This window comes from Pteronotus mesoamericanus, unplaced genomic scaffold (genome assembly GCF_021234165.1).
Source record: "Pteronotus mesoamericanus isolate MK-2021 breed Mesoamerican mustached bat unplaced genomic scaffold, CSHL_Meso_final contig_94, whole genome shotgun sequence".
Taxonomy (NCBI): Eukaryota; Metazoa; Chordata; class Mammalia; order Chiroptera; family Mormoopidae; genus Pteronotus; species Pteronotus mesoamericanus.
Window position 1 is genome coordinate 50,391,699 of NW_026555285.1, and position 27,688 is coordinate 50,419,386.

At 42.1% G+C, this 27,688-nt stretch overlaps 1 protein-coding gene across 3 annotated transcripts in view; it reads left to right on the forward strand.

The window, feature by feature from the left end:
* The window catches only part of NBEA (neurobeachin), a 482,091-nt gene that overhangs the window by 22,613 nt on the left and 431,790 nt on the right, over positions 1-27,688 (forward strand). For all 3 annotated transcript variants that reach the window (XM_054586547.1, XM_054586549.1, XM_054586548.1), the window contains exons 2-6: positions 5,827-6,058; positions 9,533-9,633; positions 9,877-9,972; positions 21,454-21,575; positions 23,010-23,136. In XM_054586547.1, the coding sequence (XP_054442522.1) occupies positions 5,827-6,058; positions 9,533-9,633; positions 9,877-9,972; positions 21,454-21,575; positions 23,010-23,136 (678 nt within the window). The remainder of the gene's footprint in view (positions 1-5,826; positions 6,059-9,532; positions 9,634-9,876; positions 9,973-21,453; positions 21,576-23,009; positions 23,137-27,688) is intronic.

The window sequence follows — 27,688 nt, forward strand, 5'->3', positions numbered from 1 at the left end:
GCTCCTTGCCGTCGTGGAGAAGGCCCCCCGCCCCGCCCCGCGGCCGCGGCCGCGGCCGCGCGGGGGCGCCAGGGCGGATTTGGAAACCGGGCGGTGTCAGTGCTCGGTGACTTTCGCCCCCTGATGGTGAATATCCTAGTTGCTGCTGCTTTTGCAATTCTGTACGTATTTTATTATCAAATGTCAGTTTCTGCCAAGAGGCCTGGTGGGCTTAAAAATAGATTTGTATGAATGTATAGTTAAAATTGGGGGGGGAAGGCGGAGGTGAATTCTTAAAAATACCAAGTCTTCCAGTTCTTGAACATGATATATCTCTAATTGACCTCAAATCTTCTAAAAATTTTTCCCTGCAATGGTTTGTAGTTTCTAGTTTAGAGGCATTACCCATGTTTTTGTTACACTTATTCCTAAGTGTTTTTTGATGCTATTGTAAATAGACTTTAAATATTTCATTTTCTAAGTGTGTGGTGCTCAATATAAAAATGAAACTGACTTTGGTCTGTTGAGCTTGTAGTCTCTGACTTCGCTGAAGTCACTCACGCACCTAAACGGCTGTTCTGCGTATCCCTCGCCGCGTTCCGTGCGCGCCGGCCTGTCCCCGCGCGTCCCCGGAAGCGGAGACGGCAGCGCGGCTGCTGTCCCGACCCCTCTGCCTCTCTTCGCGCCCCATCAGCGGGGCCCGGACACAGCGCCGAGTGCGGGCGGCGCGGGCGGCGGCGCTGACCGCCCCGTGCTGGGAGGGCGTGCCCGGGGCCTGGCCGCCGGGGCGCTTCGCCCTTGGTGGTACTCGTGGGTCTTCCTCAGCACCGTTTATCTGGTTGAGGATGTTCCTTCCATTGCTAGTTTGCTGAAAAGTTGTTTTTGTTTTTTTTTTTATCACATGGGTGAATTTTGTCAAATGATATTTTTATATTGATTGAAGTACTTAATTTGATAATAATTACGTTTTTAAAAGTTTATTCAGCTATTTACATACCATGAAATTCACCTGTTTTTAGCCTACGCGCTAAAGAGTTTTTGTATTTTTACGTCGTCTCTCAACGGCGAGAGTCATCGACCCTTGGGGACGTTTCCCGCCCTCCCCACCCCCGGGTCGCAGCCACCCGGGGCCCCTGCCCCGCGCGTCTGCAGCCGCAGCCGTCCCTGAAGTGCGCCCTCTGGCTGCGCCTTCGCGGGGTGTTTTACGGAAACGGAGTCACGCCCCGGAGGGTCTTTTAGGTCTGACTTCTGTCATTTTGCATAATGTGTTCGAGGCTCACTCATGTCCCCGTTTATTGCCAAAGAGCTTTCCATTGTGTGGATAGACCACATTTTGATGATTTTTACCTCATCATTGTGGCTAATAATGCTTTTATGAACATCTGCATATAAGTTTGTGTGAACATACATTTTTATAGATACCTAGGAGTAGAATTCTTGGTCATACGGCAAATCTGTGTTCAGCTTCTAAGGAACTGCTCAGTTGTCCTCCAGAGTGACTGTGCTGTGTTACGCTCCTCCCGGCAGCGCGGCATTGGGTTTTGAGCGTCAGAACAGCAGCGTGCACTCCTGGGGGAATCCGCGATGTGTTCTGCATCATACACGTTGCTAGATTTGGTTTGGTTACAATTTTTAAGGATTTCTGTGTCTATATTCCTAAGAGATTTTGGTTTATAATTTCATTTTCTTGTGTCATCCATGTCAGGTTTTATGATTAGGGTTATTGTAAAAATAGGTTTGGAAGTGTTCCTTACTGTTTTACGAACGAGTCACAGAATTCACTGACAAAAACATCTGGGTCTGCACTTTTCTTTGTTGGAAGGTTTTTTGATAATGGATTTAACTTTTTAATAAATATAGGCTATTTAGATTTTCACTTATCTGTGTCCATTTGGAAAATTGTGTTTTGCAGGGGTTTGTCAGTTTTATCTAAGTAATTGAATTTGTTGGCATAACATTGTTCATAAACATTTCTGTAATATACTTTTAATGCCTGTAGGATTCACGGTGATAATCCATTCCACATATTAATTTATACTTTTCTCTCTTTCATTTAGTTTAGTGGTTTATCCTTTCATTTAGCTGAGTTAGTGGTTTATCAGTCATTTCAAAGAAACAAACTCAGCTGTGTTGTCTTTCTGTTTTTATTTTATGGCTTTCTGTTTTTAATTTCATTTCTTCTGCTTTGTTCTTTGTTTAGCTTCATAAAATGAAATCTTAGGTCACTGGTTAGAAAGCTTTTCTCACACTCAATGGTTTTTGTAAGCAATGCTTTAGGCCCATCATTCAGAACTAAACCACCAAGACCTGTGGCAACTGCCGTCAGAGACGTGTCACCTCATTGTCTGGGGGTGATCCCTGGTTATGGCAAGGTAGGCGGTGGCTGCCAGGCTACAGGGCACCCACTGAGCTGAGCCGCAGTAGGTAATGCACACGCCTCACTTTCACCCAGTCTGGTGCAGCCATGTCGTGTGTAAGACGTAAGTGTTTCTGCGCTCTTCTAAAATACTGGATTTCTTTAGGTGTTTGAGCCCAATTTTGATAATGGTTCTTCAGAAAAGATAAGCAGCAACCAGTAAAAGGTCACATAGTTAAAAGTTAATGAAAAAAAGGTTGAGTGAAGTTTGATGACTTATCTGAAATAATTTAAAGGGTTGCCTGTGTTAACTTCAATCATGTAAAAGGGGTTTATACCAGCCATCTATTATTTAACGAAGGTATGAGAAAAGAAAACAGGTACCTTTCAATTGGAGAAATACATTTCAGGTGAAGGGAAAAGCGTTTTGAAGGTTAAGAGTGAAAAAGGCATATGAATGTTCCAGGAAGTAAGGATGTTGACAATCCATCCTTGAAGACCTTTTAAGAAGAAAATAGGAAAATATTACTTGGACAAGCCTCTCAACTATTTCCAGTTTTGATTGTGTGACCACCTTGTTTTATGTTACGTGTTGGATAGAATTAAAGCCTCGTCTAGGGCAGAATCTTGGATCTGCCGCTTGCGTATGTGACCTCCCTCGGTCATGTTGCTTACCCTCATCTATCCGTCGTTTCTTTCTAGGAGGACAGTTCTGCCTTCTCCTCATAGGATTGTGAGAGACTTGTTTACATGGTAGAGGCCAGTTGTTTTGCTTTTTTTATATGCTTTAATTGATAAGTATTGAACCCCTTATTAAAAGTGGGGAATACATATTTTCCTGATCTTGGAATGAGAATTTCAGAAGCATTAGCCACATTAAGAGTATGTATTAGAAGTTATAATACAGGTTTAAAAGGCTATCAGAAAATGTTAGTCCACTGTACATTATCCACAATGAATATTTTTACTGCTTCTGGCAGTGAAATCAGAGCTATAACTGAACTCTTTTATAATTAAATAATATACTTAAAGGGTCGTTGTTCTTTTTAACTGAAAGATGGAACCTTAGGCTTCACATAACAGCATGATTGTTAGAATTACACATATTAATTGTTAATTCCTTTGAAAGTATACTTTTTTTTGTTCTGAAAAAAAGCCCATCTCTTGTTGTTTACACATTTCATAATGGTTCCTGGTTATACCAGATACCACTAAAGCCTTAGAACTCATTTAGGAAATTAGTCTAAAATATTCTTCATTATTCTTCCACTTTTCTATATACTAATTGTTATACAAATTTATTCAGAGACTCATAGGCTTAAATCTTGGTATCTGCTTCTATTACTTCAATTAGTAAGCGTCCACATCATGGTTTTTCAAACCTGTGTATTTCTCTGTGTGATTGGTCCGTAACCCTGCTCTACAAGGTTCATAGTTGTGACCCAAATCCACCGAGCGTGTAACAGTGAGCGAGGGAGTGGTTCTTTGGTAAGACTACTGCACGGCAAAAAGATGCAGAGTTGTTTTTCATAGATCTATGAGGCCGCCCTCAGCCAAATACTGACTGTGTGCCCACCCGTGTTCCTAAGTGCACAATAACCCAGTTTCCTTGTCCTGTCCCCTCGGGACTTTTCTTCCTGAGCTGTTGATAAAGTAACTGGGACTTAGAGAAGCAGTGGTCACTGCAGGTGACTGATGTAGCTGAAGTGGAAATCCAGAAGGGCTGAGTGTCTAGCCGTACTCGGCCGCTCTTGTAGTTATCATTAATAAGCCAGAAGTAGTAAGAGAGTTGAAGTTGTTTACATAGAAGTAGAACTAGCCATTAACCAGGGAGAATACCTAGGTCATTGAAAGGTCAGAAGTTAACATAAGGCCTAGTTTCTTATAAAGTTGAATTTTGGAGCTATTACAGAGAAAAATGTATACAGAGTATATAATATTAAAATTTGAGGATATTTTGTTTTTAAATTTTAGAAGACTTTAATTCTTAAATGAGATTTTATTGCTTGTATGGACTTAATGTGAAGACAGATTATTGGGTTTTGATTTTGGCTCTTCTACCTACAAGCTTTGTGACTTTTTACAAGTTAATTGAAGTCTCTGTGCGTATGATTTACCTACCTGTAACATGAAGAAAGTCCAGCTTCTTTATCATAAGTTGTAATGAGGAATTATTTAAAATAGTTGAAGCACTTAAAATAGTACTAAATGGCATGTAAGGTTCAGCAGTGGTATTATTACTATTATCCCATTTATGGCCATTCATCACACCATATGGCCATTCATCCATATTGAGTACCCTTCATTGATGGAAAATTAATTCTTCTTTTTGAATTTAATTTCTAGTCCCTATTTGTCCCTAATCTTATTTTTCCTTTGCTTCCTCTTTGTCAACTATGCGCACTTTTTGTCTCCTTTTATTCTTTATGTAATTTGTAAGCCAAGTGAAGCCTTTTCAGAATAAGGTAGAGTAGACATACTATATACATATGTACATCTTTATTCTTGGAATTTAGCGGTATTAGTGCATGGGCTTTTTCTTGTCCATGGAAATGTCCCTACTTCCTAGAACAGTAAGTCCTAATCTTTAATAATTATTTGTTGAGTGAATGAATGCATAACTTCAAAACTTAGGCATTTTGCATATGGCTACTGTTTTTTCTCCTAAATTTCTCATTCTCTTGACCAAAAAGATATCCACTATGTCAGTGTTGTTCTTTAAGAATGGGGAATTAAAGAAGGGGAAGGGACTAGTTAAAGAACAAGTGTAAATGACCCATGGACATGAACGACAGGGTGGGGACTGACTGTGGGAGCAGAGGAGAGCAACATGGGAAATTGGGGCCACTTAAGAACAGCAGTTAAAAAAAGAATGGCACTTGTTACTGAGTATAATAATTTATGTGTGATTGGTCAATAGAGAATAAGAGTGTTGTTACAGTGTATCTTTTATTCTAGGTATATTTGAGAGGTTCAGCAATACTTTTGACTCATTTGGCTACAAGTCAAATATGATGCTGTAATCAACTTTATTTACCAGTTCACATAGTTTTTAAAGTATGACAATATATTAGGTATTTTTCTTTTAAACTTATTTTTAACATTGATTCTATCATTTCAACATTTACATTTAATATCTCAAAATTTATACTTGCATTTCATCTCCTAGTGACTATGGCTTTGAAGAGCCAGACCTCTTTTTTATAGGAATTTCCTGAATCCCGCTCTCCCTCCCCGACAAGTCATATAATCTATTTCAGTCCGTTGTTCTAGATTTGAAACCGCCTTTTTCCCTTAAAAAAATGTAGACTTCCCTTTGCAAATTGTGTTCACCTATCTGTAGCCTACTAATTTGTATCAGAAGTGGTTTTAAAGACCTGAAGCTTTTTAAAGCAGTTGCGCGCTCCTGCAAATCGCATGTTTGGTGTTACGATGTCGCCATAGAGGACGCCACCTTATCGTTCCTACCGTGTCTGTCCGCTCACTTCCAGCTGGTGGGTGGAGAGTTTGACCTGGAGATGAACTTCATCATCCAGGATGCCGAGAGCATCACATGCATGACGGAGCTCCTGGAGCACTGCGACGTCACCTGCCAGGCCGAGGTCTGGAGCATGTTCACCGCCATCCTACGCAAGAGCGTTCGCAACTTACAGACCAGCACGGAGGTCGGGCTCATCGAGCAGGTGCTGCTGAAGATGAGCGCGGTGGACGACATGATCGCAGGTAGGCGGCCTTCCGACGGGGCGCTGTGGGCGCTGGTAGGAACTAACGTGCTCCTAATGGTCGATGGGTAATACAGCGGTACCTCGGTGCTCGTCGGCCTCCGAACTCGTCAAACCCCAAACTTGTCGCATTTGACGAGGAAAACAGTTTCAGCCCTTGGCGCTTGACTGGGACTCGTTGCACTTGCTGGAACTCGTATGAGCCACCACACCACCTGGCAAGAGAAAACACTTAATCGTTCGGTACTCGTCTGTTTCGGTACTCGTCACGAGTTTTGAAACGAATTAATGATGAGTACCGAGGTACCACTGTTGAAGCTACCTTGATTTAAAGTAGATAAATAGAAATATAGGGAAAAAGTTGCCTTATATATTAAGGGGAAACCTGGCAAATGGAGGATGACTTCTTCTGTACTAGACAAACATAATTACTAATTTTGCTTTTCCAAAAGGTTTTAGGAAATCTTAATAATGAATAAATGAAGTAAGTACTATGAAATCTACCGGAAATGGAAACAGTATTTTCTGTGTAGTATTTAATTAAACTTTTACATAATTAAAAATACAATACATATTATATTTCTGTATAATGGGACCTTGATCGAATTCTTGGAGCTCTGCGCTTTTCAGCTTGGCGTACGTGGAGCTATGATGGGGAAACCAGAAGTCTTAGAATAAGCTTGTTTTATTTTTATTTTTTAGAAGTATCCATTTTACTTGATAATGTTTGGAGAAACATTTGTATGAAAAATAAACATTGTGGAACAGAATATTGAATTTGCATGAAATTTCAAGAAAATATTAATTATTGTGCTTGTTATATGTTATTTCAAATAACTTTGAAGTCAGTGATTCTTCACCTCCCTGCATGTTCATTCCCTTCTGTAGTTAGACGCGCTGAAGGAGAAATGGTTTGAAACATGGTCCCAGAGCAGCAGTCATTCCCAGAAACTAAGCTTGTAGTTTGAAATGCTGATTCTCTTAAGCCACGAGTGTAGCATAAGTTTCTTCTGACATGAAAGGGTTTTCTTAATTCTACATGTGATAACATGACTCCTTACAATATTTTATCTGATTCTGAGAAGTAGTTCAAACCCTAGAGAATTCACTGTGATGTTTTGATTTATGCTTTAATTAATATTAGTAGAACAAAAACATTAATCCAGAATGAATGAAATGAAGAATAGCTTAAAGATGAATACTTTTTAAATTCAAATAATTTGTAAAAATTTTTCTTTTAAAGAGTATATTAAAACCATTTCTAATGGCCTTCAAAGTGGCATCTATCTATTTAGGATGATGTAGTGTTCTCTATGTTGGTTACTAATGGTTGACTTAAGGAGAAATTAGACTCAGACAAAATATCTTCTTAATGTAGATGCGCTCTGTCTGCAAATTCTAGCATTATTTAATAGGGATTTATTTGCATAAACTTATATGTGCATGTGTTTTATTGAAGGTCATGCGATCTTTGAATACTTTGGATTTAAGCCCTTATTTATTTACATAAATAATAAAGTGGCTACCACTTTTCTAGAGTGCATTTTGCAAAACGAGCCACAGTTACACACGTAGCAGTTAGCGCTACGTCCCTGGTGAGCACGGGGACGGGGACAGTAAGTGTGAGGCGCTGCGGAAGCGCCCGTCTCCGCAGCTCCTCTTCGTAAAGCTGCTTGGCTCTTGTGTCCTTGTTGTCAGCAATAATACTGGTAACGCAAAACTTTCACTTTTTATCGTTTTAAGCATTGAATAAGTTTCAGGAAAAAACCTCTACTTTACTTTTCAGTAGAGAAATTAAAATTTGGATAATGTACTAATGAAGCACCAGAAATCACCAAAATACTACTAAGTTTTCTTCTGAATATTTAATAATGTGAAGGTATCACTAGAAGATGGAGTAAACTGATGAGAAAATTTCATAGTTTTAGTATGTTTTTTCTTCTTTAAAAATCTTGTACAGAGAAGACCCATTGTAAAATTAAACTGAGCTGCTTGGTTATGTTATATGTACAGTAAATGAGAAATTTTAATAATCATGTAATTAAATGCAGATACATCGAAGATGACCTTAAGGTTGGGAAATAGAAATTACGTATTTCAAATAAGTATTTATAGTTGAGTGAATCTCTAAGAGATATCTGAAGAGTGCCATCAAAGCTGATGGATGATAGCTGCTTTATATTAATGGAGGGTTTTGAGATCTTGATTTATATCCAGAACTCTTTCTTAGAAATATATCTTCTGATTAATATGTAGTGACTATGAACATTTTTGTTACTTGAATGAAGAAACATTTTATTTCATTAGAAGATCTCTATCAAAAATGGCATATCCACGGTCACAATTTTATCATAAAGATTGCTTACTTACTGTGACATTGAGGATTATTCGTTTGTTTATTGATGAAAATAACCAATTATATTTCTATTTTGAAATACATGATAAGTATTTTTCAAGTCTCAAATTCCACCTATTAGTATATGATATTGAATAATATATATCAATAATTATTTCAACTTACTCTTATCTGATCTTTTTTATTTATTTAATTGGTTAATTTTTTTAGAGTGTCTTATGTATATTGACTGTAATAACTTGTGTAGTATCTTTAATCCTTAGGAAGTGTTTTAGAAATCAAGGAAATAAAAATATTTAGATGTTTAATTTCTTGCAAAAAAACAATTGATGGAGTATGATTCCCAATGTGTAGAGATGGGAACGTACTCTGGGACAAAGGATTAAATGCACACACTTTTATTATTTGGTCTCTTACATGTGCACACACACATGAACTGAATGGACATCACTAGTAACTTGTTTGCACAGTGCTCCATTTAGGGGCTGCGGGGTGAGAGTGAGGTCCCCGGAGCCGTGCCACCTGGGTGCACTCCTGGCTGAGTCGGGGGTGCTTGCTGGGGGCAGGGGAGGCGACCTGTGCCTCCCCGTCCGCAGCGCTTGCCTCGCAGGCTTCCTAGGAGGGGGTGTGGAGCTAACACATGCCGGGCAAGGGGCACGTGCTCAGAATGGTTGTTCATGAGCAGGGAGGACTTTGAAAACGTTCTGTAAAAGAAAATACGGTGGGCTGTCATGTTTTCATTTAAAATAACTAACTTAAAATGTTAAGTCATTGTACGTTTGCATATTTTTGCCTACCTTTCCCTGAATACAGCATTATTGTGTGTGTGTGTGTGTGTGTGTGTGTGTGTGTGTATTCTGAGAATTTATAAAAATCTAGTTTATTTGCTAAGAAAACTTAATTGGAATGTTATAACATGCAGAAAAATTCTAAAACTTATCATTGTTTTCTGATGACTTAAAAATTAATTGAGATAACTATTCATGAGGATGTTTAGCTATATATTTTATATATATGTTGAAATTACACTTGATAACTTCCATTCTTTTAAAAAGTCTATTATCTTGACAGATGGCAGGTTATGACTAGAGTTCAGAATAACTTTATTTTCCTTTGAAGATCTTCTAGTTGATATGTTGGGGGTTCTTGCCAGCTACAGCATCACTGTCAAGGAGCTGAAGCTTCTGTTCAGCATGCTTCGGGGAGAGAGCGGAGTCTGGGTAAGCTGTGGGCACGGGACGCGGGGTCACGTCTCGGGGCGTTAATACTTAATGTTCAACAGTCCGTCTCTGGGGAGCTATAAACTTGAATTGGTAATGGAAATTGTTCCTCCTAAAGAGTTATGTAAATCATTTAAAATTAATTTTTTCTCTAGTTAGAAAGGTAGTTCAGTGGCTAATGGGATATGTTACGTATTTTTGCTGAACCTGTACCAATGCCATTTCTTTTTCTTGTTTCCTCAGCCAAGACATGCAGTAAAATTATTATCAGTCCTTAATCAGATGCCACAAAGACATGGTCCTGATACTTTTTTCAATTTTCCCGGTTGTAGTGCTGCGGTAAGTTTAAAACACATGTTTATTTTCATCTAGTAAAGTATAATTTATGTACAATAAAATTCACTAATTTAAAAAGTATAGTTTGATGAATTTTGAGTAGTCTGGTAACCACCATGGCAGTTGTGATTTAGAACAGTTCTTTTGTTCTCCCGGATTCCCTTGTTTGTATTTGAAGCCAGCCCCCTCTCCCCAGCCTCATATTTATTTTGTGGTTGTTTAACGTTGCCTTTTCTAGAATTTCATATAATTGAAACCACACATTATGCGGTCTTTTTGTCAGGCGTCTCTCATTTGCCGTAGGCTTTTTAAATCATCTGTGGTGCAGTTCATCGGCCGTGTGTTCGCTTCCTTTTCGTCCTTCGTGATGTTACACTTATGGGTCTCCCCGCCCGGCTTATTCGCCCACGGACCACTTGACAGGCATCTGAGCTCACAGGTTTTGGTTGTTGTTAATACCCCCTCAGTGGGCATTCGAAAATAGCCCCGTGGACGCACCTCCCTCTCCCAGCGAGTGCACAGGAGCGAGCTTGCTGGCGTTTTGGTGTCCGTTTCCTCTCCCAAGAAAGGCAGGCTGCTTCCCACAGTGAGACACTCCTCATCTCCATCAGCAGGGCCTGAGGCTCCTGGCAGCTGTGCCTCCCGGTCATTGTCCACCCTTCTAACCTGAGTCGTCTCAGGGCCGACGCAGCGGCGCCCCCTGTGGTTTCAGTTGCGTACTGCCTCGTGACTGAGGGCGGTAAGCCTTTTCTCCTGTGTTCACGAGACATCCTGTATCATCTTTTGGGCTGCTCGTGTTCAGATCTTCTCTGTTTATTGTTTAAAAATAGTTGTCTTATTAACTTAAGGATTAATTGTATATTTGGGGTATAAGTTTGTCAGGTGTGTATTTGTCAAATAATTTCTCCCAGTCTGCAGCGTGTCTTTTTATTTTCTTAACACTTACTTTATTTATTTATTTATATTTTTATTTTTTGTTACATTTCTTGGAGTGACATTGGTTAATAGGATTACATAGGTTTCAAGTGTACATCTCTGTGATACGTGATCTGTATATTAAGTACCGTGTGTCTGCCACCCAAAGTCAACCCATTTTCCGATACCATATATTAGGTCCCTTCTACCCCCGCCACCTCCCGCCCTCTTCCTTCTTGTAGCCATCACACTGTTATCTGTGTCCACGAGGTTCAGTTTGATATCCCACATGTGAGTGGAATCATACGGTTCTGAACTTCTTTTGTCTGACTTCTTTTGCTTAGCATGATATTCCCAAGGTCCACCCATGTCATCACAGATGGGATTATTTCATGTTTCCTTGTGACTGAGTGGTGTTCCGTGGTATATATGTGCCATGTTGTCTCTATCCAGTCCTCTGTCGAAGGTCACTCTGGTTGGCTCCATGTCTTGTCCACCATGAATAATGTCACAGTGAACATAGGGGCGCATATATCTTTGCAAATACATGCTTTCAAGTTTTTCAGGTAGATCCCCAGAAGAGGGACTGCTGGGTCATATGGTAACTCTATTCTTAATTTTTTAAGGAACCACCAGCCTGTTTTCCATAGTGACTGAACCCATTTACATTCCCACCAGCACTGAATGAGGGCTCCATTTTCCCCACAAACCCCCGACACTACTTACTACTCGTTGGTTACGGACATTCTAACAGGTGTCAGGTGGTAGCTCATTGTGGTTTTTTTGATTTGCATTTCTCTGATAGCCAGTGAAATTGAACGTCCTTTCATAATCTGTTGGCTGTTTCCTTGTTTTCTTGGGAGAAGTATCTGTTCAAGTCCTCTGCCCATTTTTTAATTGGATTGTTTGTTTCTTTGGTGTTGAGTTGTAGGAGTTCTTTATTTTTGATAATAACCCTTTGTTGGAATTGTTGTTTGCATCTCCCATTCTGCCATTTGCCTTTTTATTTTGTTGATTTCTTTTGCTGTGTAGAAACTTTTTATAAATAGTTTATTATAGTCCCATTCACTTATTTTTGCTTCTAGTTCCCTTGCCTTTGGGGTCACGTTCATAAAATGTTCTTTATGACCAAGGACCGTAATTTTTGTATCTATGTTTTCTTCTATGTACTTTATTGTTTTATTGTTATATTTAGGTCTCTGATTCATTTTGAATTAACTCTTGTCATGGTGATAAACAGTAGTCTAGTTTCATTCTTCTGTGTGTGACTTTCCAATTTTCCCAGCACCATTTATTGAAGGGGCTTTCTTTTTTTCATTGTGTGTTTTTGGCTCCTTTGTTGAAAATTATTTGCCCATAGACATGTGGTTTTGTTTCTGGGCTCTCAGTTCTGTTCCATCAGTCTGTGTGTGTGTGTTTTCCTGCCAATACCATGCTGCTTTGATTATTGTAGCTCTGTAGTATAATTTGAAGTCAGGGAGTGTGATACTGCCAGCTTCGTTCTTTTTTTCCTTAGGATTGCTTTAGCAATTTGGGATCTTTTGTGGTCCATAAAAATCTGATGATTTTTTTGTTCTACTTCTTTAAAAACTGACATTGGGCCCTAACTGGTGTGGCTCAGAGGGTTGGGTGTTGCCCTGCAAACCAAAAGGTTGCCGGTGTGATTTCCTGTCAGGACACATGCCCAGGTAGCAGACCAGGTCCCTTGGTGGGGGTGTGCGAGAGGCAACCAATTAATGTTTCTCTCTTGCACATCGATGTTTTTTCCCTCTTCTTTCTACCTCCCTTCCCCTCTCTCTAAAAATAAATAAAATCTTTTAAAAAATAACATTGGAATTTTGGTGGTGATTGCACTAAATCTCTATATTACTTTGGGTAATATGTCCATTTTAACCAGGTTGATTCTGCTCCATGAGCACAGAATATCTTTTCATTGTGTCCTTTTCAACCTCTTTTAATAATGATTTGTGGTTTTCAGTATATAGGTCTTTCATGTCCTTTGTTAAACTTATTCCTAGGTATTTTGTTTTTTGGGTTGAAATTGCAAAAGGAGTTGCTTTTTTAAAAAAATTTATTTTTCTGAGGTTTTATTGTCAGTATATAGGAATGCCATGGAAAATTGTACATTGATTTTGTATCCTGCAACTTCACTGTATTTATTGTTTCCAATAGTTTTTTGGTGGAGTCTTTAGGGTTTTCTATATACAGAAGCATGTCATCTGTAAAAAAGGGACACTTTTCCATCTTCCTTTTCAGTTTGGAAGCCTAGTCTCATTTGCAAATTCAGAACTAACCCCACACCTTGTATGTTTTTGTTGTCAAAATTATCCCTGTTTATGTTGTCAGTTTGTTGGTGATCTTGTTACTTGTAGTGTTGTGACCTTTCATTCTTCTTTTCAGGTAGAATAACCCCCCGATTATTTCCTTTCACGGAGGTCTTCTGGTGATAAATTCCCTCAGCTTTTGTGTGTCTGGAAGAGTCTTTATTTATCTTTCATATTTAAAGGATAATTTTGCTGAATATATTATTCTTGGCTGGCAATTTCACCCTTTCTGTAGTTTCAGTATTTGATTCTACTCTCTTCTGGCTTCTTGAGTATCTGCTGAGAGGTGCAAAGATAACCTAAAATTGGCTTTCATTTATCGGTTACTTTCTTCTTGTCCCTGACTGCCTTGAGAATTATTTCTTTGTAACTAATTTTTGACAGTTCTAATACAATGTGCCTTGTAGAAGGCCTATTGGAATTGAGGTAACTAGGCATTCTGTTTGCTTCTTGGATTTGAGGGCGCTCTGCGTAGGTTTAAGAAGTTTTCATTAACTGTTTGAACAGGCTCTCCGTTCCCGTTCCCCTCTCTTCTTCATCTGGCATGCATGTTGTTCTTATATTGCTTTTTCTGATGGAGTTAGACAGCTCTTGTAGAGCTCTTTCATTTTTTTTTTTTATGCTGAAGTATCTTATTCCCTCTGTGTTATTTCTAGATTTTTGTATTAGACATCACTAATTCTTTCTTCTATCCTAGTCAGCTCTATTGCCTATGCTTGCTAGGTTATTCTTGGACTCTTTTATTGAATTCTTCATTTCTAAAATTTCTGTTTAATTCTTTTTTAAAGTTTGAATCTCTTTGGTGAAATACTGGCTTTGTTTATGAATTTGTTTTCTAAATTCATTAAATGGCCTGTCGGTATTTTCTCACATCTTGTTGAGTATTTTCAGAACTGCAATCTTGAATTCTCTGTCATTTGTATCATATATTCCGACGTGCTCAAGTTTGCTTCCTGAAGATTTTTCATTTTCTTTCTGAGCTGCCTTGGTACCTAGGTTATTCATGGTAGTTGATGAGCTCCTTCTTTGTCTGGGCATCTATGTATGAGTGGCTGTTCTCTACCAGGTGGCTAGGAAGAGGTCCTTCTATTATTTCCCAGTAGGCGGTGCTGAGTCACTAGTTGTTTTAGCTCTGTGAAACCCCCGTGCCCTCCCCACAGCTGCCATCGCTGTAGCCGATGTGCTTGGGGGTGGGGTTGTCTGGGGTAACCTGGCCACTTTCTTTGTTTTACCCTTCCAGTGCTGGCAACCTCACATCGCCCTGGGTTCCCCCCCACCCCCTGCCGTGTGCCCTGCCTGAGAATCAGTCACAGAGAACACCCTTTGCTCAGGGGAAATAGAAGTTCTGTGGTACCAGTTCTTGGGATTGCAGATGATGTGTTCTACATCCTGACACAAAGGGTGAAAAAGAGGCAGGTTTGAGGAGTTTATGGGTGGGGGCAGGGCTCCTTTGGCTTCCTTTCCTTGTCTGAAATGCCCAGCACCTGACGCTGTGGCAATACTCCTGTGCCGTGCCCTTGCCCCGGCCTCTGGGCTCTGCTGCAGCTCCCGCTGCCCAGCCCTGCAGGGCTGCCCGCTGGACCTCTGCCCCGCCCCCGTGAACTCCTGCCGCAGGCAAGTGTCCCTGGCTGGCTGAGCCCTCCTCCCTTTGCGCCTCGCCTTTGCTCCGCTTGCCCACATTTAGGTGCCTCGGTATGTGGGTTTCTCAGGTGTGCCTGTATGTTGGGCAGGGAATCCTTTGTTGAGTTAGAGCTGTTCAAATTGTTGCAATTTCAAGGGATGAGACCAACAGGATCTCTCTCACTGCCATTTCTCTGGTGTATATAAAAGATTTCAATTTTGATATTCAATTAAAATCTTTATTTTTTATGGCATATGCTTTTATAATCCAAGTAATCCAAGTCATGACTTTTTTTTCTCTTATTCTTTCTACCTAGAGTTAACATTGAGATCTATGATCCCTTTTGTGTGAATTCTAAAAATATTTTGAGAGGGAAGGGTGGAGGTTAAGTTTTGTTTGTGTTGCATATGAATATTGAATTAAACCCTAAACATTTGTTGAAGAGACGGTTCTTTTCATGGTTGATTACCTTGGCACTTTTCTCGAAAACTATCTGAATTCTTTTTTTTCATTTGTCCTGTATAGCTCTATGGCAGTATCACATTATCTTTATTATTGTAGTTGTACAGTAGTTCTTGACATCAGGTCGTATGAGTACTTCAAATTTGCCTTTGTTTTAGAGATTTGGCTAGATTGTTTGCATTTCTATATACATTGTGAATAAACTAGTCAAATTTTCTAAAAAGCCTGCTGTGATTTTGATTGTATTATGTTAAAACCGTAGAACATTTTGGAGAGAATGGATCTCTTTAACACTGTTGAGTCTTTCAGCTCATAAACACAGCATATCTTTCCCTTTATTTAATTTTCTTAGATCTTTTACTGTTTTGTAGTTTTCGGCATATAAGCTTTAAAAGTCTTTTGTTAAATTTATCCATTAATATTCTATATGGCTTTTTACTAGTACATGGAAATGGGGGGGGTGTACGCATATTTTGTATATTGACCTTATATTCTGAGACCTTGGTAAACTCACTTACTAGTCCTAGCAATTTTTTTTTTTTTTTTTTTTTTTTGGTAAATGGTTAAGGGTTATTTGTATGGGGAATAGTTTTATCTGTGATGAAAGCCAGCCTTATGTCTTACTTCATAGTCAGTATGCCTTTTTAGTTTATTTTGTTGCCTTAGTGCACTGGCTAGGACCTCTATCGCACTGTTGAGTAAAAAATAACATTCTTGACTTATTCTCAGTCTTAGAGAAAGCATTAACTATTTCACCATCGGTATGCCATTAGTTGTAGATTTCAGGACATCTCCTTTGTCAGATGGAGGAAATTTCCTTTGTATACCTATTTCCTGGGACTTTTTTAAAACCATAAATATGTTGATATCAGTGTTGAATTTTGTTATATGCTTTTTCTGATTCTATTGAAATCATATGACTTTTCTTCTTGATCTATTAATGTGGTGAATTTCAGTGATTATTATTTCGGTGTTAAAACAACCTTTGCATTCCTTTGATTAAAAATGAAGGTGAAAAGATTAAGCAAAACAAAGCAAAACAAAAATCCCTCTTGGACACAGGCAACAGTGTGGTAATGACCAGAGAGGCCGGGGGTGGGGGAGGGGGGCGAGGGCACAGGGCAGGTAAATGGGCCGGAAGGAGTCCTGACCTGCGGTGGTGAGCGCACACTGCAGCGTACAGACGGTGCGTTACAAAGGGGTGCACGTGAACCGTACACTGTGACTGGCCGGTGCCGCCCCAGTAAGGTCAATAGTAAAGAAGTGAATTCAATAATAAATAAATAGAAAGAACGAACCCGGATTCCTCAATAACCATGTAGTTGGAGCGTCTTATCTACCTATTCATATTGCTATGTAAGTTCATTTTTTAAAATAAAAATATAAAATCTGATCACTGTGTATTAACTTTTTCATATAATACTAGATTTGATTTGTTAATATATTGCTAAGAAATTTTGCAATTATTTTAATAAATAATTTGAGGGTGTATTTTCTGTAATATCTTTATCTGGTTTTGGTGTTAGGGTAATTCCTCATAATATGAGTTAGGGAGTATTTATTTTGCTGCTTTGAAGAGTTGATGAGAATTGATCTATTTTTCTTAAATGTGTGCTAGAATTCACTATCAAAGTCATTGGGCTTGGAGTTTTGTTTGTGAGAAGGCTTTATACTACAAATTTAATTTCTATAATACACACAGGGAGGTCTTCTATTTTGTTTTGAGTGAGTTTTGGTATTTTGTGTCCTTCTAGTAATTTTTCCAGTTAATATACATTGCTCAATATGTTGGCATAAATTTGTTCATCATATCTCATTACTGTCCTTTTAATGTCTGTAGAATATGTATAGTAATACCTTATATTCCTGATACTGTATTTTTTTTCCTGATCAGTCTAGCTGTAGGTTCATCTATTTTTTGGTATTTTCAAATAACTAGCTTTTTCGATCTGTTTGATATAATCATTTTACCTACATGATAGCATTGAAGAGACCATGTATAATTATTGGCTTAGAAGAACTGTTTTTGATTTCTGGATCCTGTAGTTCCTGACTGTGGAGGATTAGTCCCTTAAATGTTTGTAGACTTATGTTCATATAAAATATTAGCACTTTGTTATGGAATAGGGTTATTATGAATCTGTAATGGCGTAAGACACCATTTAAACACTTTGGTTGTCAGTACTTAAAGGTACTTGCAGTCTCCCATTTGAGTAACTGTTCCTTTAATTTTATATTTTTGCCTTAATATTATGTTATGAACCCTTTTTTAAAGTTGTAGTTTCTACTAATTGTGAAACAAATAGCAAAGTTAAAAATCACTTTCCAGATGGAAGTTGATCGTTTTAAATGTCGTACTGTTAGGGAAGAACACACAAAATGTACACTGTGAGGCCTCGGGGGGAAACGCTGTCATCACCCCGCGCTGCTCAGGGTGCGCGCAGATGCAGTAGTTTATTTACGTGTGTATACACGTTTCTAATTTTTTAAAACTACTGTTGCTCTCATATCTGGTATCTCTCAGTTTAAAAGATGGGAAAGAAGAGCAAAGCATTTTGACAAATATAAGCCAGTTGCTGTCTTATTTATGGATTAACAAAATTGAGCTTTAACACTGTTTTAATAAACTGCCTGAGTTAGGTTGTAACTCCTTCTGTTTTTAGCCCCTTGATCACGAAATGCCTAAAACCCATGAATATTTTTTCTCAGTGCATAATGCATTATACACAGAAATGTTTTTATTTATATGTTCTTAGTTACGTATGTTTCTGTTGTTTTTGTTCACCGATTGGATGGAGCACACTGTTTACCATCCCCCTTCTGCCTGCATTACACGTCTTCATGAAGGGTAGTTTGGATCAAGAATGTCTTCTATGTGGAGGAGGAAGCTGAGAAGGAACTAGAACTTTTAGCAGCTATTGTTTCCTTTGAGTCATACAAACTATATAAATAATACCAGCATTGTTACAGCAGTAGGGGAAACTGAGCCTCAACAATGTGACTTTGTTTCAGATTATAAAACAGAGTCACAGCCTGAAATAAAAGTGCAGTGCTTTGTTTTAAGGACAGGCTGTCTTATTTCCAGACGTGTTACTTCTGCTATTGAAGAATTCAGATAGGAGCTGATTTTAAAATCCTTACATGACGGCGTTTCCGATACTCTGCTCTGAACGAGCGTGAACCAGGCATCCTAGAAACAGGAGGGCACAGGCTGTGGACCCCTGCGGCCAGCGGTGCCTGCGGGGGACTGGAGCCCGGCTGTGCCTGCTGTCTCCCCAGAATGACGGGCGCAGCCTGCCGCGCTGCGTGCCGCGCTGCGGCCAGGCCTCTCCGCGGGCTGCGCTGCCTCCGGGTGAGCGGGGCGGTACCACCCGCTCCTTCTCTCCAGAGGCTGATTGCGGTCTGCAGCGGTTCCGTGTAAAGGTGAATGCAGTGTGTGCTCCGCGACTGGCAGGAGTGTTACTTCGGTGTGCTGGTCACGATTATGATCCATTTCATAAATCCGCCTAATGTAGGAAATACCCTACATCTTATTAACTGAAACAGTTTACATGGAAGCACCCCATGTGAACATCAAAATTATTTCTGTTTCCAGTTGCTGTGGATAAGAACATAGATTTGAGAGCCTCCTAGACCAAGAAACAGTGAGGGACGTAGGTTTGGGGTCTGATGGATTCGTGGGGCACAGGGATGGACACCCAGTTGGGGGAACCAGACCGTGGTAGGAGGAGACATGGAGGCGCTGTAAAGGTAGCTTACGCCCAAAATCACAAGGGCAGTTGGAAGAGCGGGCGGCTAACTCCACGGGCGGAGAGGAAGTGCCAGGAGCTGGGAGGCAGCCGTGGGCAGCGACCGCGCGGGTGGGCAGGGGCGGGCCTAGGCGAGGGGTGCGCCCGCCCCGGGAGGCCGCGCCCGGGCGCAGGAGGGTCACACGGGCCGCTCAGAAGCGCCGGAGTTCAGGTCCCTGAGACATTAATCTGGCTGCTAGGCCTGTAAGAGACTGTCTCATAATCTTGTTGAAGACACTGGCCAAAATAAAGACCTTTTTACCCCTGGAATTACTGGAATCCACGGTGAAACGGGCGGAAATGCTCTGCTAGAGCCTGTCAGGTGTTTGCTACCCGCCGTGGCAAGACCGAAGGCTGTCGCGGTGGCCCTGTCGCCCAAGCTTAGGCGCCCCTTTGGCAAGGTTTTTCTGCTGCTGCTGCGGGCCAGCTCGCTGTTCGCAGCTGTGTGTGACCTCGGCCCGCTGGGTCCCGCCGCAGAAGAACGGCCAGCCGTCCGGTGGACCAGGGCCTTCCTGTGGACGGAGGGTCGGTCTGGCGCCGGGGGCGCTGCCTCCGATCCTTCGTGCGCCCTGGCAGAGCGCGCGTGAGCGCCGAGGCAGGGCCAGCCGCCTGGGGTCCTGCTGCGCGGGAGGCGCTCGGCGGGCCTGGGCAGGGAGGTCGCCGGGTGGTGGGCGCCTGGGGATGGGAGAGGGCGGGGCCGCGGGCAGCGCTGGGAGCGCCCTGCTGCGGGGCCGCCGGTCCTGGCGAGGCCTCACCTGCCCTCCGCGCGGCCCGCGTTGGCGCGGCTGTGCCCTGCGGGGCTCCCTTCCCTCTTCCGGGTCCGCTGTCCGTGGGTCCCCCGTGTGCCCGGCGCTCGGAAGCCGCTGTAGTACGCGGGGTGCGGAGCCTTTGGAGGTGTTAACCGCTGGTGGTAAACTCAGCAAAAAGTGCGTTTTACTAGCAAACAAAAAACTACTAAAGGAAATAAGTTTTCATTTTAAAAAGTTAAGAAAAGCTGTGTTGATTAAACTTCCTGAATTGATTCCTTAAACATTAAAATCTGAAAAGACATTACATGGGAAATTTTTATTTAGTGTTAGGGTTTGATTCTTTATTTGAGATTGTGTACCTACGTATGTGTTCGCGTGCTTCTGGTTCATTTTTATTTTTAAAACAAGGACGTAAAAATCGCTGCCACTCTGCGGCTGTCCCATTGACCCCAGAACGAATGTTTTCTGTGTCTTCTGTCGCGGGCTCGCGGTTCGAATCCTGTTCCTTCCTCTTGGGAACCGGAACGGGTAGGCAGAGGCCGCAGCCCTGAGTGACCCGGCTCCGGATTCAGACGCGGCGCCGCGGGCGGGGCGGGCACCCGGCGGGTCGAGTCCCAGAGAGGCCGCCAGACCCGGGTGTCAGCGGCGGTGGCGCTGCTGCGGGGCGCGGGCTCGGGGGCGCGGGCGCTGCGAGTACAGCAGAGGAGTTGTCGCAGAAAGGGGGGCGGCTGTCCCATTCAGGTCACACTCCGGAGCGTGGGGCGCGGTAGCAGGAGGGAGTAAGATCGGAAGGGTTTGCTGGAGCCTTGCGGTGTTTGGAGAGTCTCACGTCACCTGAAGAAGTTGCCGCTTTCTCTGTCTGCAGAGCGTTTAATTTACCATCGAGACTCTCTCGTCCTTGACAAAGGTCGTTCCCCTTTCAGCGATAGGAAGGATCTGTTTGGGGGAGCAGATGAGTTCCAAACCCCTGACGGATAGATAGCTTACGTGTAGGAGTTTCGATATCGCATAGGAAGATAGATAAATCCACTCAGATGTTTGTTGACATCAACTCCAATAATTAGTCACTTTCTCATTTTTTCCTCAGAATGGCTAGATTTTTTTTTATTGCTGTTATCATCTGAATACTATATTTTTCCTTTTCTACTTAGTGAGTGGATCTGAATCCGTTTTGGTCATAAATTTCATTGGTTAAGTTTCTTAATAACAGATCTCAGGCTTTCCCCTCCTTTGTCTCACTATTATGAGCACTAACTCTTAACACTTAAATTCTTTCAGTATTGATCCCATTAACGTTCCTCACACAGCTGTCTTTGGATTTAAAGATTCAGCCTCTTCTAATCAAATGAACTGTTTCCGAAGAGCCAGCCCGCGGTGGAGACCGGAGAGCGCAGAGCGGGCGCGGCCGGGCCGAAGCCCCGCGGCTGGGCGGGCGGGCGGGCGGTGCTTCTCTGAGCAGCAGGCGATGCGCAGAGATTTTTCCAAACGATCTTAGTTTCTATTTTTATATCTGCCATGATTTTCTGATATTTACACCTTCACCATTTTCTTCTCTAAAATTCATATCCTTGTTCCTGTCACTTTCTTTAACTGATACTTTTGTATCTTTTTTTGTTGCCTTGTAGGCAATCGCATTGCCTCCCATCGCAAAGTGGCCTTATCAGAACGGCTTCACCCTGAACACTTGGTTTCGTATGGATCCATTAAATAACATTAATGTTGATAAGGATAAGCCTTATCTTTATTGGTAAGTAATATATTTCATTTTAGTACTTTTGTCTTAAGTATTTCTATTTTGTGAGTATTTAGCACAGTCTCGAAACATTAAATTAAATGTAACATATCAATACATGTTAAAAATGCACGTTAAGTTTATAAACGCACGGCGAAGTCCGTTACATGGATTGACTGCTGTCGCCTCACCGCCCTTGCTGCAGTCACGCAGCTTCCGAGTCGGGGCGCGGACCTACCTCCTCTGCGCTGCCGGCCGTCGGGTCAGGGTCTGGCCTAGCGAGGGCCGCCCGGTCTCCGCTCTCGCTGCGCGCGGTGGGCGTTAGCAGCGGGCGGTGGCGCGGCCTGCAAGGGCCGAGAGCGTGGCGGTTCTCGTCCACCGGCTGCCGTGCCGCTAGCCCCGCGCGGGCGCCCGGGCGCCTCGCAGGCGGAGGGGGTGGGGGCAGCTCCCGCGGGGCTCCTCGCCTGACCACCCCCCCCGACCCCCCGCCCGTGCTCCGAGATGGGACGCCGGAGCCGAGGGCTGCCTTCCCGCTCCCTGTCTCTCCTGGGCTTTGGCGTCTTCGGCTGTGAAATGGAGACCGCGGTGGTACCCATCGCGTGGGTTTTGATGAAAGAATAATATGTAAAGTACTTTTTCTACAATGAGTGGCTCTGAAATGCATGAAAATGTTCTCTACTAATAGGTTGTAAGCTCTATTACAAAATTTTAAACAAACACCTCAACTTCCAAACAGAGGGAGGTGAACTTTCAAGATGGTCATTTTGGGAAAGCATACATTTACTATTTCAATAATACTATCATTTTTCAAAACATATATACCTTTTTTATTTTTATTTTTTTTACATTGGGGTTGAATTCACAGCTAGGAAGAATGCTTCTCTAGAAGAAAATAACTATATTTCATAGTCACATAACTTTTTTTACTAAAACTAAAAATGTTCTTTTGCTTGATTACCTGCATTATTTTTCAAAATTGGCTCTGACAGGTTTTTTAAGTTTTTAAGTTATTTTCAGAGATACAGTAGAATTAGGGAACAAGTTTTTGAAAACAGTAACTGTATAAATGATTTTGATGTTTGCTAGTTCCAGATAGTCCTTAAAAGAAATGTAATCGACTTAATAGGCTTTTGGTGGGCCCTTGACTTGTTTTTATGTATTTGTGATATGTTAAATTGAAATTTTAAATTTCAGTTGCCAGTCAGGGCAGCCATGGGTTTTTGGTGAGGAGGCTGGCTCCTGGCCACAGAAGAAAAAGCAACATCCAACTTAAATTCTTTCTTTTTTCCCCCGAAACCTTTTATGTTTAGTCTTTATTGGGTACATGTAATGCCTCTGTAGGGAAGTAAGTCTTATTTTTCATAATGTTTTATGTCACTTGTGTAGTAGCCCTTAGATACGTAGTTGTTTGTACCAGAGGATATTCCACTACTCTCCGTCTCCCCGTAGTTTCCGTACCAGCAAAGGAGTCGGCTACTCTGCTCATTTCGTTGGGAACTGCCTGATAGTCACCTCGCTGAAGTCCAAAGGAAAAGGCTTTCAGCACTGTGTGAAGTACGACTTCCAGCCGCGCAAGGTAGGTTCACGTGAACACTGCTGCTGACAGCGGCGCGATGCGCCGGTCCTGCCGTCTCCACGCTCACCTGTTGCAGCCTCTGTGACCTTCTCCGTCACTGGCTTTCTCACGGCTCCTAAGTCTTCCCTCTGACCCTTGTCTACGACCTCTTGGTACTTCCACGTCTAACTTGCGACGTGCAACAGCCAGGTTCCGACCTCGTGCAGCCTCTCTCTCGCTCCCGTCCTCTCTCTTTCAGAGGATTCCTGCAGTAGTTTCCCCTTTGCTGCAGTTTCGCTCTCCATTGTTTCCGCTCCCTGCCGTCCGGTACCTGTGGTCTGAGAGTATTACATGGAGGACCCTGGATGTAAACGATTCATCAGCTCCGAGCTGGGCGCCCTCCTGCACGGTGCGATCGGACCGCGTGCCCTCGTGCTGGTGCGTGGGGTCGGCCGAGTGAGCGGTCATCCCCCGCAGCCCCTCGCGGCCGCCTGGTGACCCGATCGGTCACCAGACGGGCTGCATCCACACACCTCTTACTAGCCTGTACTGTTGTCTTTGTTCTGTTGGATAGTGCGTCACTGTTGTTAATCTCTGGCTGTGTCTCATTTATAATTAAACTTTGTCACAGGGTACATGTGTATTGGAAAAACCACAGATAGGACAAAACATAGTGTGGATAGGGTTGCGTTGAATGCGAGGCCCCAGGCATTTACTGCGGTCTTGGACTGTACCCCTCTTGGATGAGGGGCTGCCCTGCTGAGCAGTCACTGACTACCAGACCCTGTAGGCTCTGTGGGGCTGTGGCCGGGGACAGACGGACCCCACCCCCTTCCTTCTCAGCGTGTTTGGTTTAGGAGGTACAGTAGGTTGTTAGACCAAAGATTCGTACTTGCGTGTATGCTTGTGTATATTGTGCACTGTGGATTCATAGATAATTAGCTTCTTTGTAAGAAGTTAAACTTCCAGATTTGGAAACAGAGAGACTTCTCTTGAGGGAGATTGAGCTAATCCCAGTAGTCCTGACCCTTGTTTCCTGAGATGGAAGACGGTTTCACTACTTTCTGCTTTGCTAATAACAGTGGCTTTAAGGGGAGAGATGTTTCTCTACTGTTAATATTTTGGTCATGAAAAATACACCTTTGTTTAATGTCCACTAGAATATGATTATTCAGAGACCAGGTAGAAACATGTTTTAAAAGTTTTCTCTAAAGTAGCAAGAGGAAATGCAGAGAAATGTGCAACTTATAATTAGACTTATAAGATAGAATAGTCTCATCCTCAGCTGGGGTTTTAAAGAGAAATGTTTCTGTCTGTTTGCTAGACTCTGTGTCAGCAACCAACCTTGTGAGAGTCCAGAATCCAGAGAACCAAGGGAGAGAAGGGTAGGAGTTCCCATTCCCCTGCGTGTAAGGCCTGGTCCCTCCCCCAGCCCCCGTGTCAGCCTCGGGGGCAGGGCGGTGAGATGAGCTTCGGGAGACCCTGGCCCACCGTGCGGCCAGCGGCCTCTACATCTCGCCTGCGGGAAGGGTCCTCCACGGGAGGGGCTGTGCGATGTCTGAGGAGCCCACGTGGGGCGGAAGGACGTCTGCGTTTCTTCCTCTTTTCTTGCTTATAGTCTGTTTGTTTTCTTGTTCGTGTATGGTCCCATGTCTGTTTTGCCACCTACTAAAGAAAATATTATTTCGGATGGGGTTTAAATGAGTCTTCCTTTAGGTTTAAGGGAGTAATAATACTTGTTTCTATTAAAGAATACCAATTAGAAGTCATTTATTACTATATACATGGAAAACAACTTAAAAAGCAGTGATTCTAAATAAATGTATACATTACATTAGCACAGGGGTTATTTTTTCTTGACACGAATCCCAGGTGTTTTTATGGAACCTCCTCGCTGCTCCTCCAGAAACGCCGGCTCATCAGCTCCGGGAGGGGACCCAGACAGCATTTGTGGAGGGCTCCAGGCTGTTTCGAATTTCAGTGGGAGCTTGTTTGAAGTATAGATTTTTAGAATTACAGTTTTCACGTTAGGGTTCTGTGTTTCAAACAAATACCGTGAGTGATTTTTATTATCAGATGAACTTAGGCAGCAGTGCCTTAAAGAGTATAAATAAAAAATGTTAGAGTGAATTTAAGAACCAAATAACATTGTCATTAACTCAGAGGAACTTAACCCATTTGTTCTCTCTCATCTTCACACCTTTTTATACGCTCTGTGTATTTGGAGAAGTCTTGGTAGGAGCAGAACTGGGAGCGATTTGGGTTTTAAAATGCCTGCAGCAAGGATTCTTACAAACCTTGGAAATCATAAGTATTTGATTAAACTTTTGCATTGCTCAAGATAAATTTATTCTCTTATTTTTTTCCTTTCTTTACTTTTCCAGAAGATGCACTTTGTCGTTATTCTAATAAGAAGTTTAGCCTTTCATTAAAGAAACCTTTATATTACAACTATTGAATATTGCCTTCCCAGCTATTCCATTTACCAAATGTTAGGCCTGTGACAATGCATTTAAACCATTAGCATATTCCCTGATATGTAGTAAGTGTTCAGTACATGTTAGCTACTATTGATATTTGTATAAGTATGCTATATTTTTCTTATGAATTCTTAATAGAGGACTTTTTTTGGTTATTCCTGTTGGCATCCTTATTTATAGATCTACTTTTGGGTCTTAAACTAAATGCAGACAGACCTGTTTAAGCATACATAGTTTCCAAGTTTACTTCCATTTTCTTTTGTCAAAAATATCAGGTCAAAAGCTGTGGTACATCTACACAATGGAATTCTACTTGGCCACAAAGAAGAAGGAACTCTTACCCTTTGCCACAGCATGGATGGACCAGGAGAGCGTTATGCTAACTGAAATGAGCCTGTCAGGGAAAGAAAAATACCATATGATTTCACTCATGTGGATTTTAGTGAACAAAATGAACTAACAAAAATAAAAACAGACTCATTAATAGGGAACAGACTGACAGATCTCAGAGGTGATGGGGAGCTGAGTGAAAAAGGTGAAGGGAAAGCAAAAAAAAAAAAAAACCCAACACAAAAAACCGTCAGGGACCCGGACATCAGTGTGGTGATTGTCAGAGGTAAAGGGAGCGAGGAGAGGTGGGGGACGGACAGGGCTGCGTGGCGGTGGAAGGCGGCTTCCCTTGGCGTGATGAACACTCTCTGCGGCACACAGGGGATGTGTTGTAGATCGTACATCTAAAACCTGCGTAATTTTATTAGCCGTTGTCACCCCAGTAAAGTCAATTAAAGAGTAAATAGATTTATTTTATATACATACATAAAATAATAAATATGCATCTCAAGTCACAGGCTGGGCTCTCTGGGTTGGAAGGTGCCCCTGCGTGTCGTCTGTGGAGTGCGCGCCGATGCCCCAAGGGAGGAGCAGACTCTGCGCCCGCCCCTCCAGTCCCGCAGCAGTGCGTCCGCGTATCCAGTTATTTAATTTTGTCATGTATTAGTTATGACTACGAACAAACTCTTTCTTGGTGACTCCAGTCCTGTTTATCTGGCTAACTAACTGGCTGACTGTTTTCATTATCCTATGTTACAATGGCACTCATTTAAGTGAAAAATTGGAGACCATCTTAGACTCTCTCTTTCTTCGTCAGCACTTCAGACCAGTTCTGTTGCTGAGTCCCCGCGCCCCGCACCCCTCGCTTTTAAATGAGGAAGGCTTATCTTTGCTTAGCTCCTCCGGCCTTCCTCCCTGAGCCTTTCCAGTGGTTTTCAGGGTTACCGTGATGCATACTTACCAAACTGTCCCACTTTCTCACTCCTGCCAGTTACTTTCTTAAACTACAGAGACAATCATTTCACTTTCCTGCAGGAAATTCTTCAGTGATTTCACATTATGCAAAGAACAAAGGCTGATTACTAAAGTTGTCCAGCGGGTCTCTTTACACTCAGGTCTTTGTCTCCTTTTCCCTCTAAACGTAAACATGGGAAATGTTTGGTCACGCGTCTCTCCTGTATGCACCATAGTAAGATATATCTGCATGGAATGGTTTTTTATTGCCTTTTGTTTGCCTAGCAATTGGTATCCTTCAAGTTTTTTTCTTCTTTAATTTAAAATATTTATTCTTAGAGAGGGGAAGGGAGGGAGAAAGAGCGGGAGGGGAACAGCGATGTGCAAGAGACACGTTGATGGGATTGCCTCTCCTCTGCACTCCCGCCGGGGGCCTGGCCCACAACCCGGGCCTGTGCCCTGACCGGGGGTCAGACCGCGGCCTTCGCTGGGCAGGATGGTGCCTGGCCCACTGAGCCGCACCAGTCAGGGCTAATTATCCTTTAAGTGTAGTCTTAAGTTTTTTTTGCTATTTCAGTGAATTCTTCTGTTAAGTCTTCCTTTTCCATTTATCTTTTGTTTCCCTTCACTCAATTTGTCATTACTTCTTTTGCTCCCATATGTGTATTTTTGGTGAACTCCATTGTTTTATAGTCGTTTTCATATTATTTCCTTCTACTGGAACCTCCCTGAGGGTGTGTATGTTATCTTTCTTTATATACTCACAACCTGGCATGTACTTGGCATGAAGTAGGTTCTCAGTAAATTTT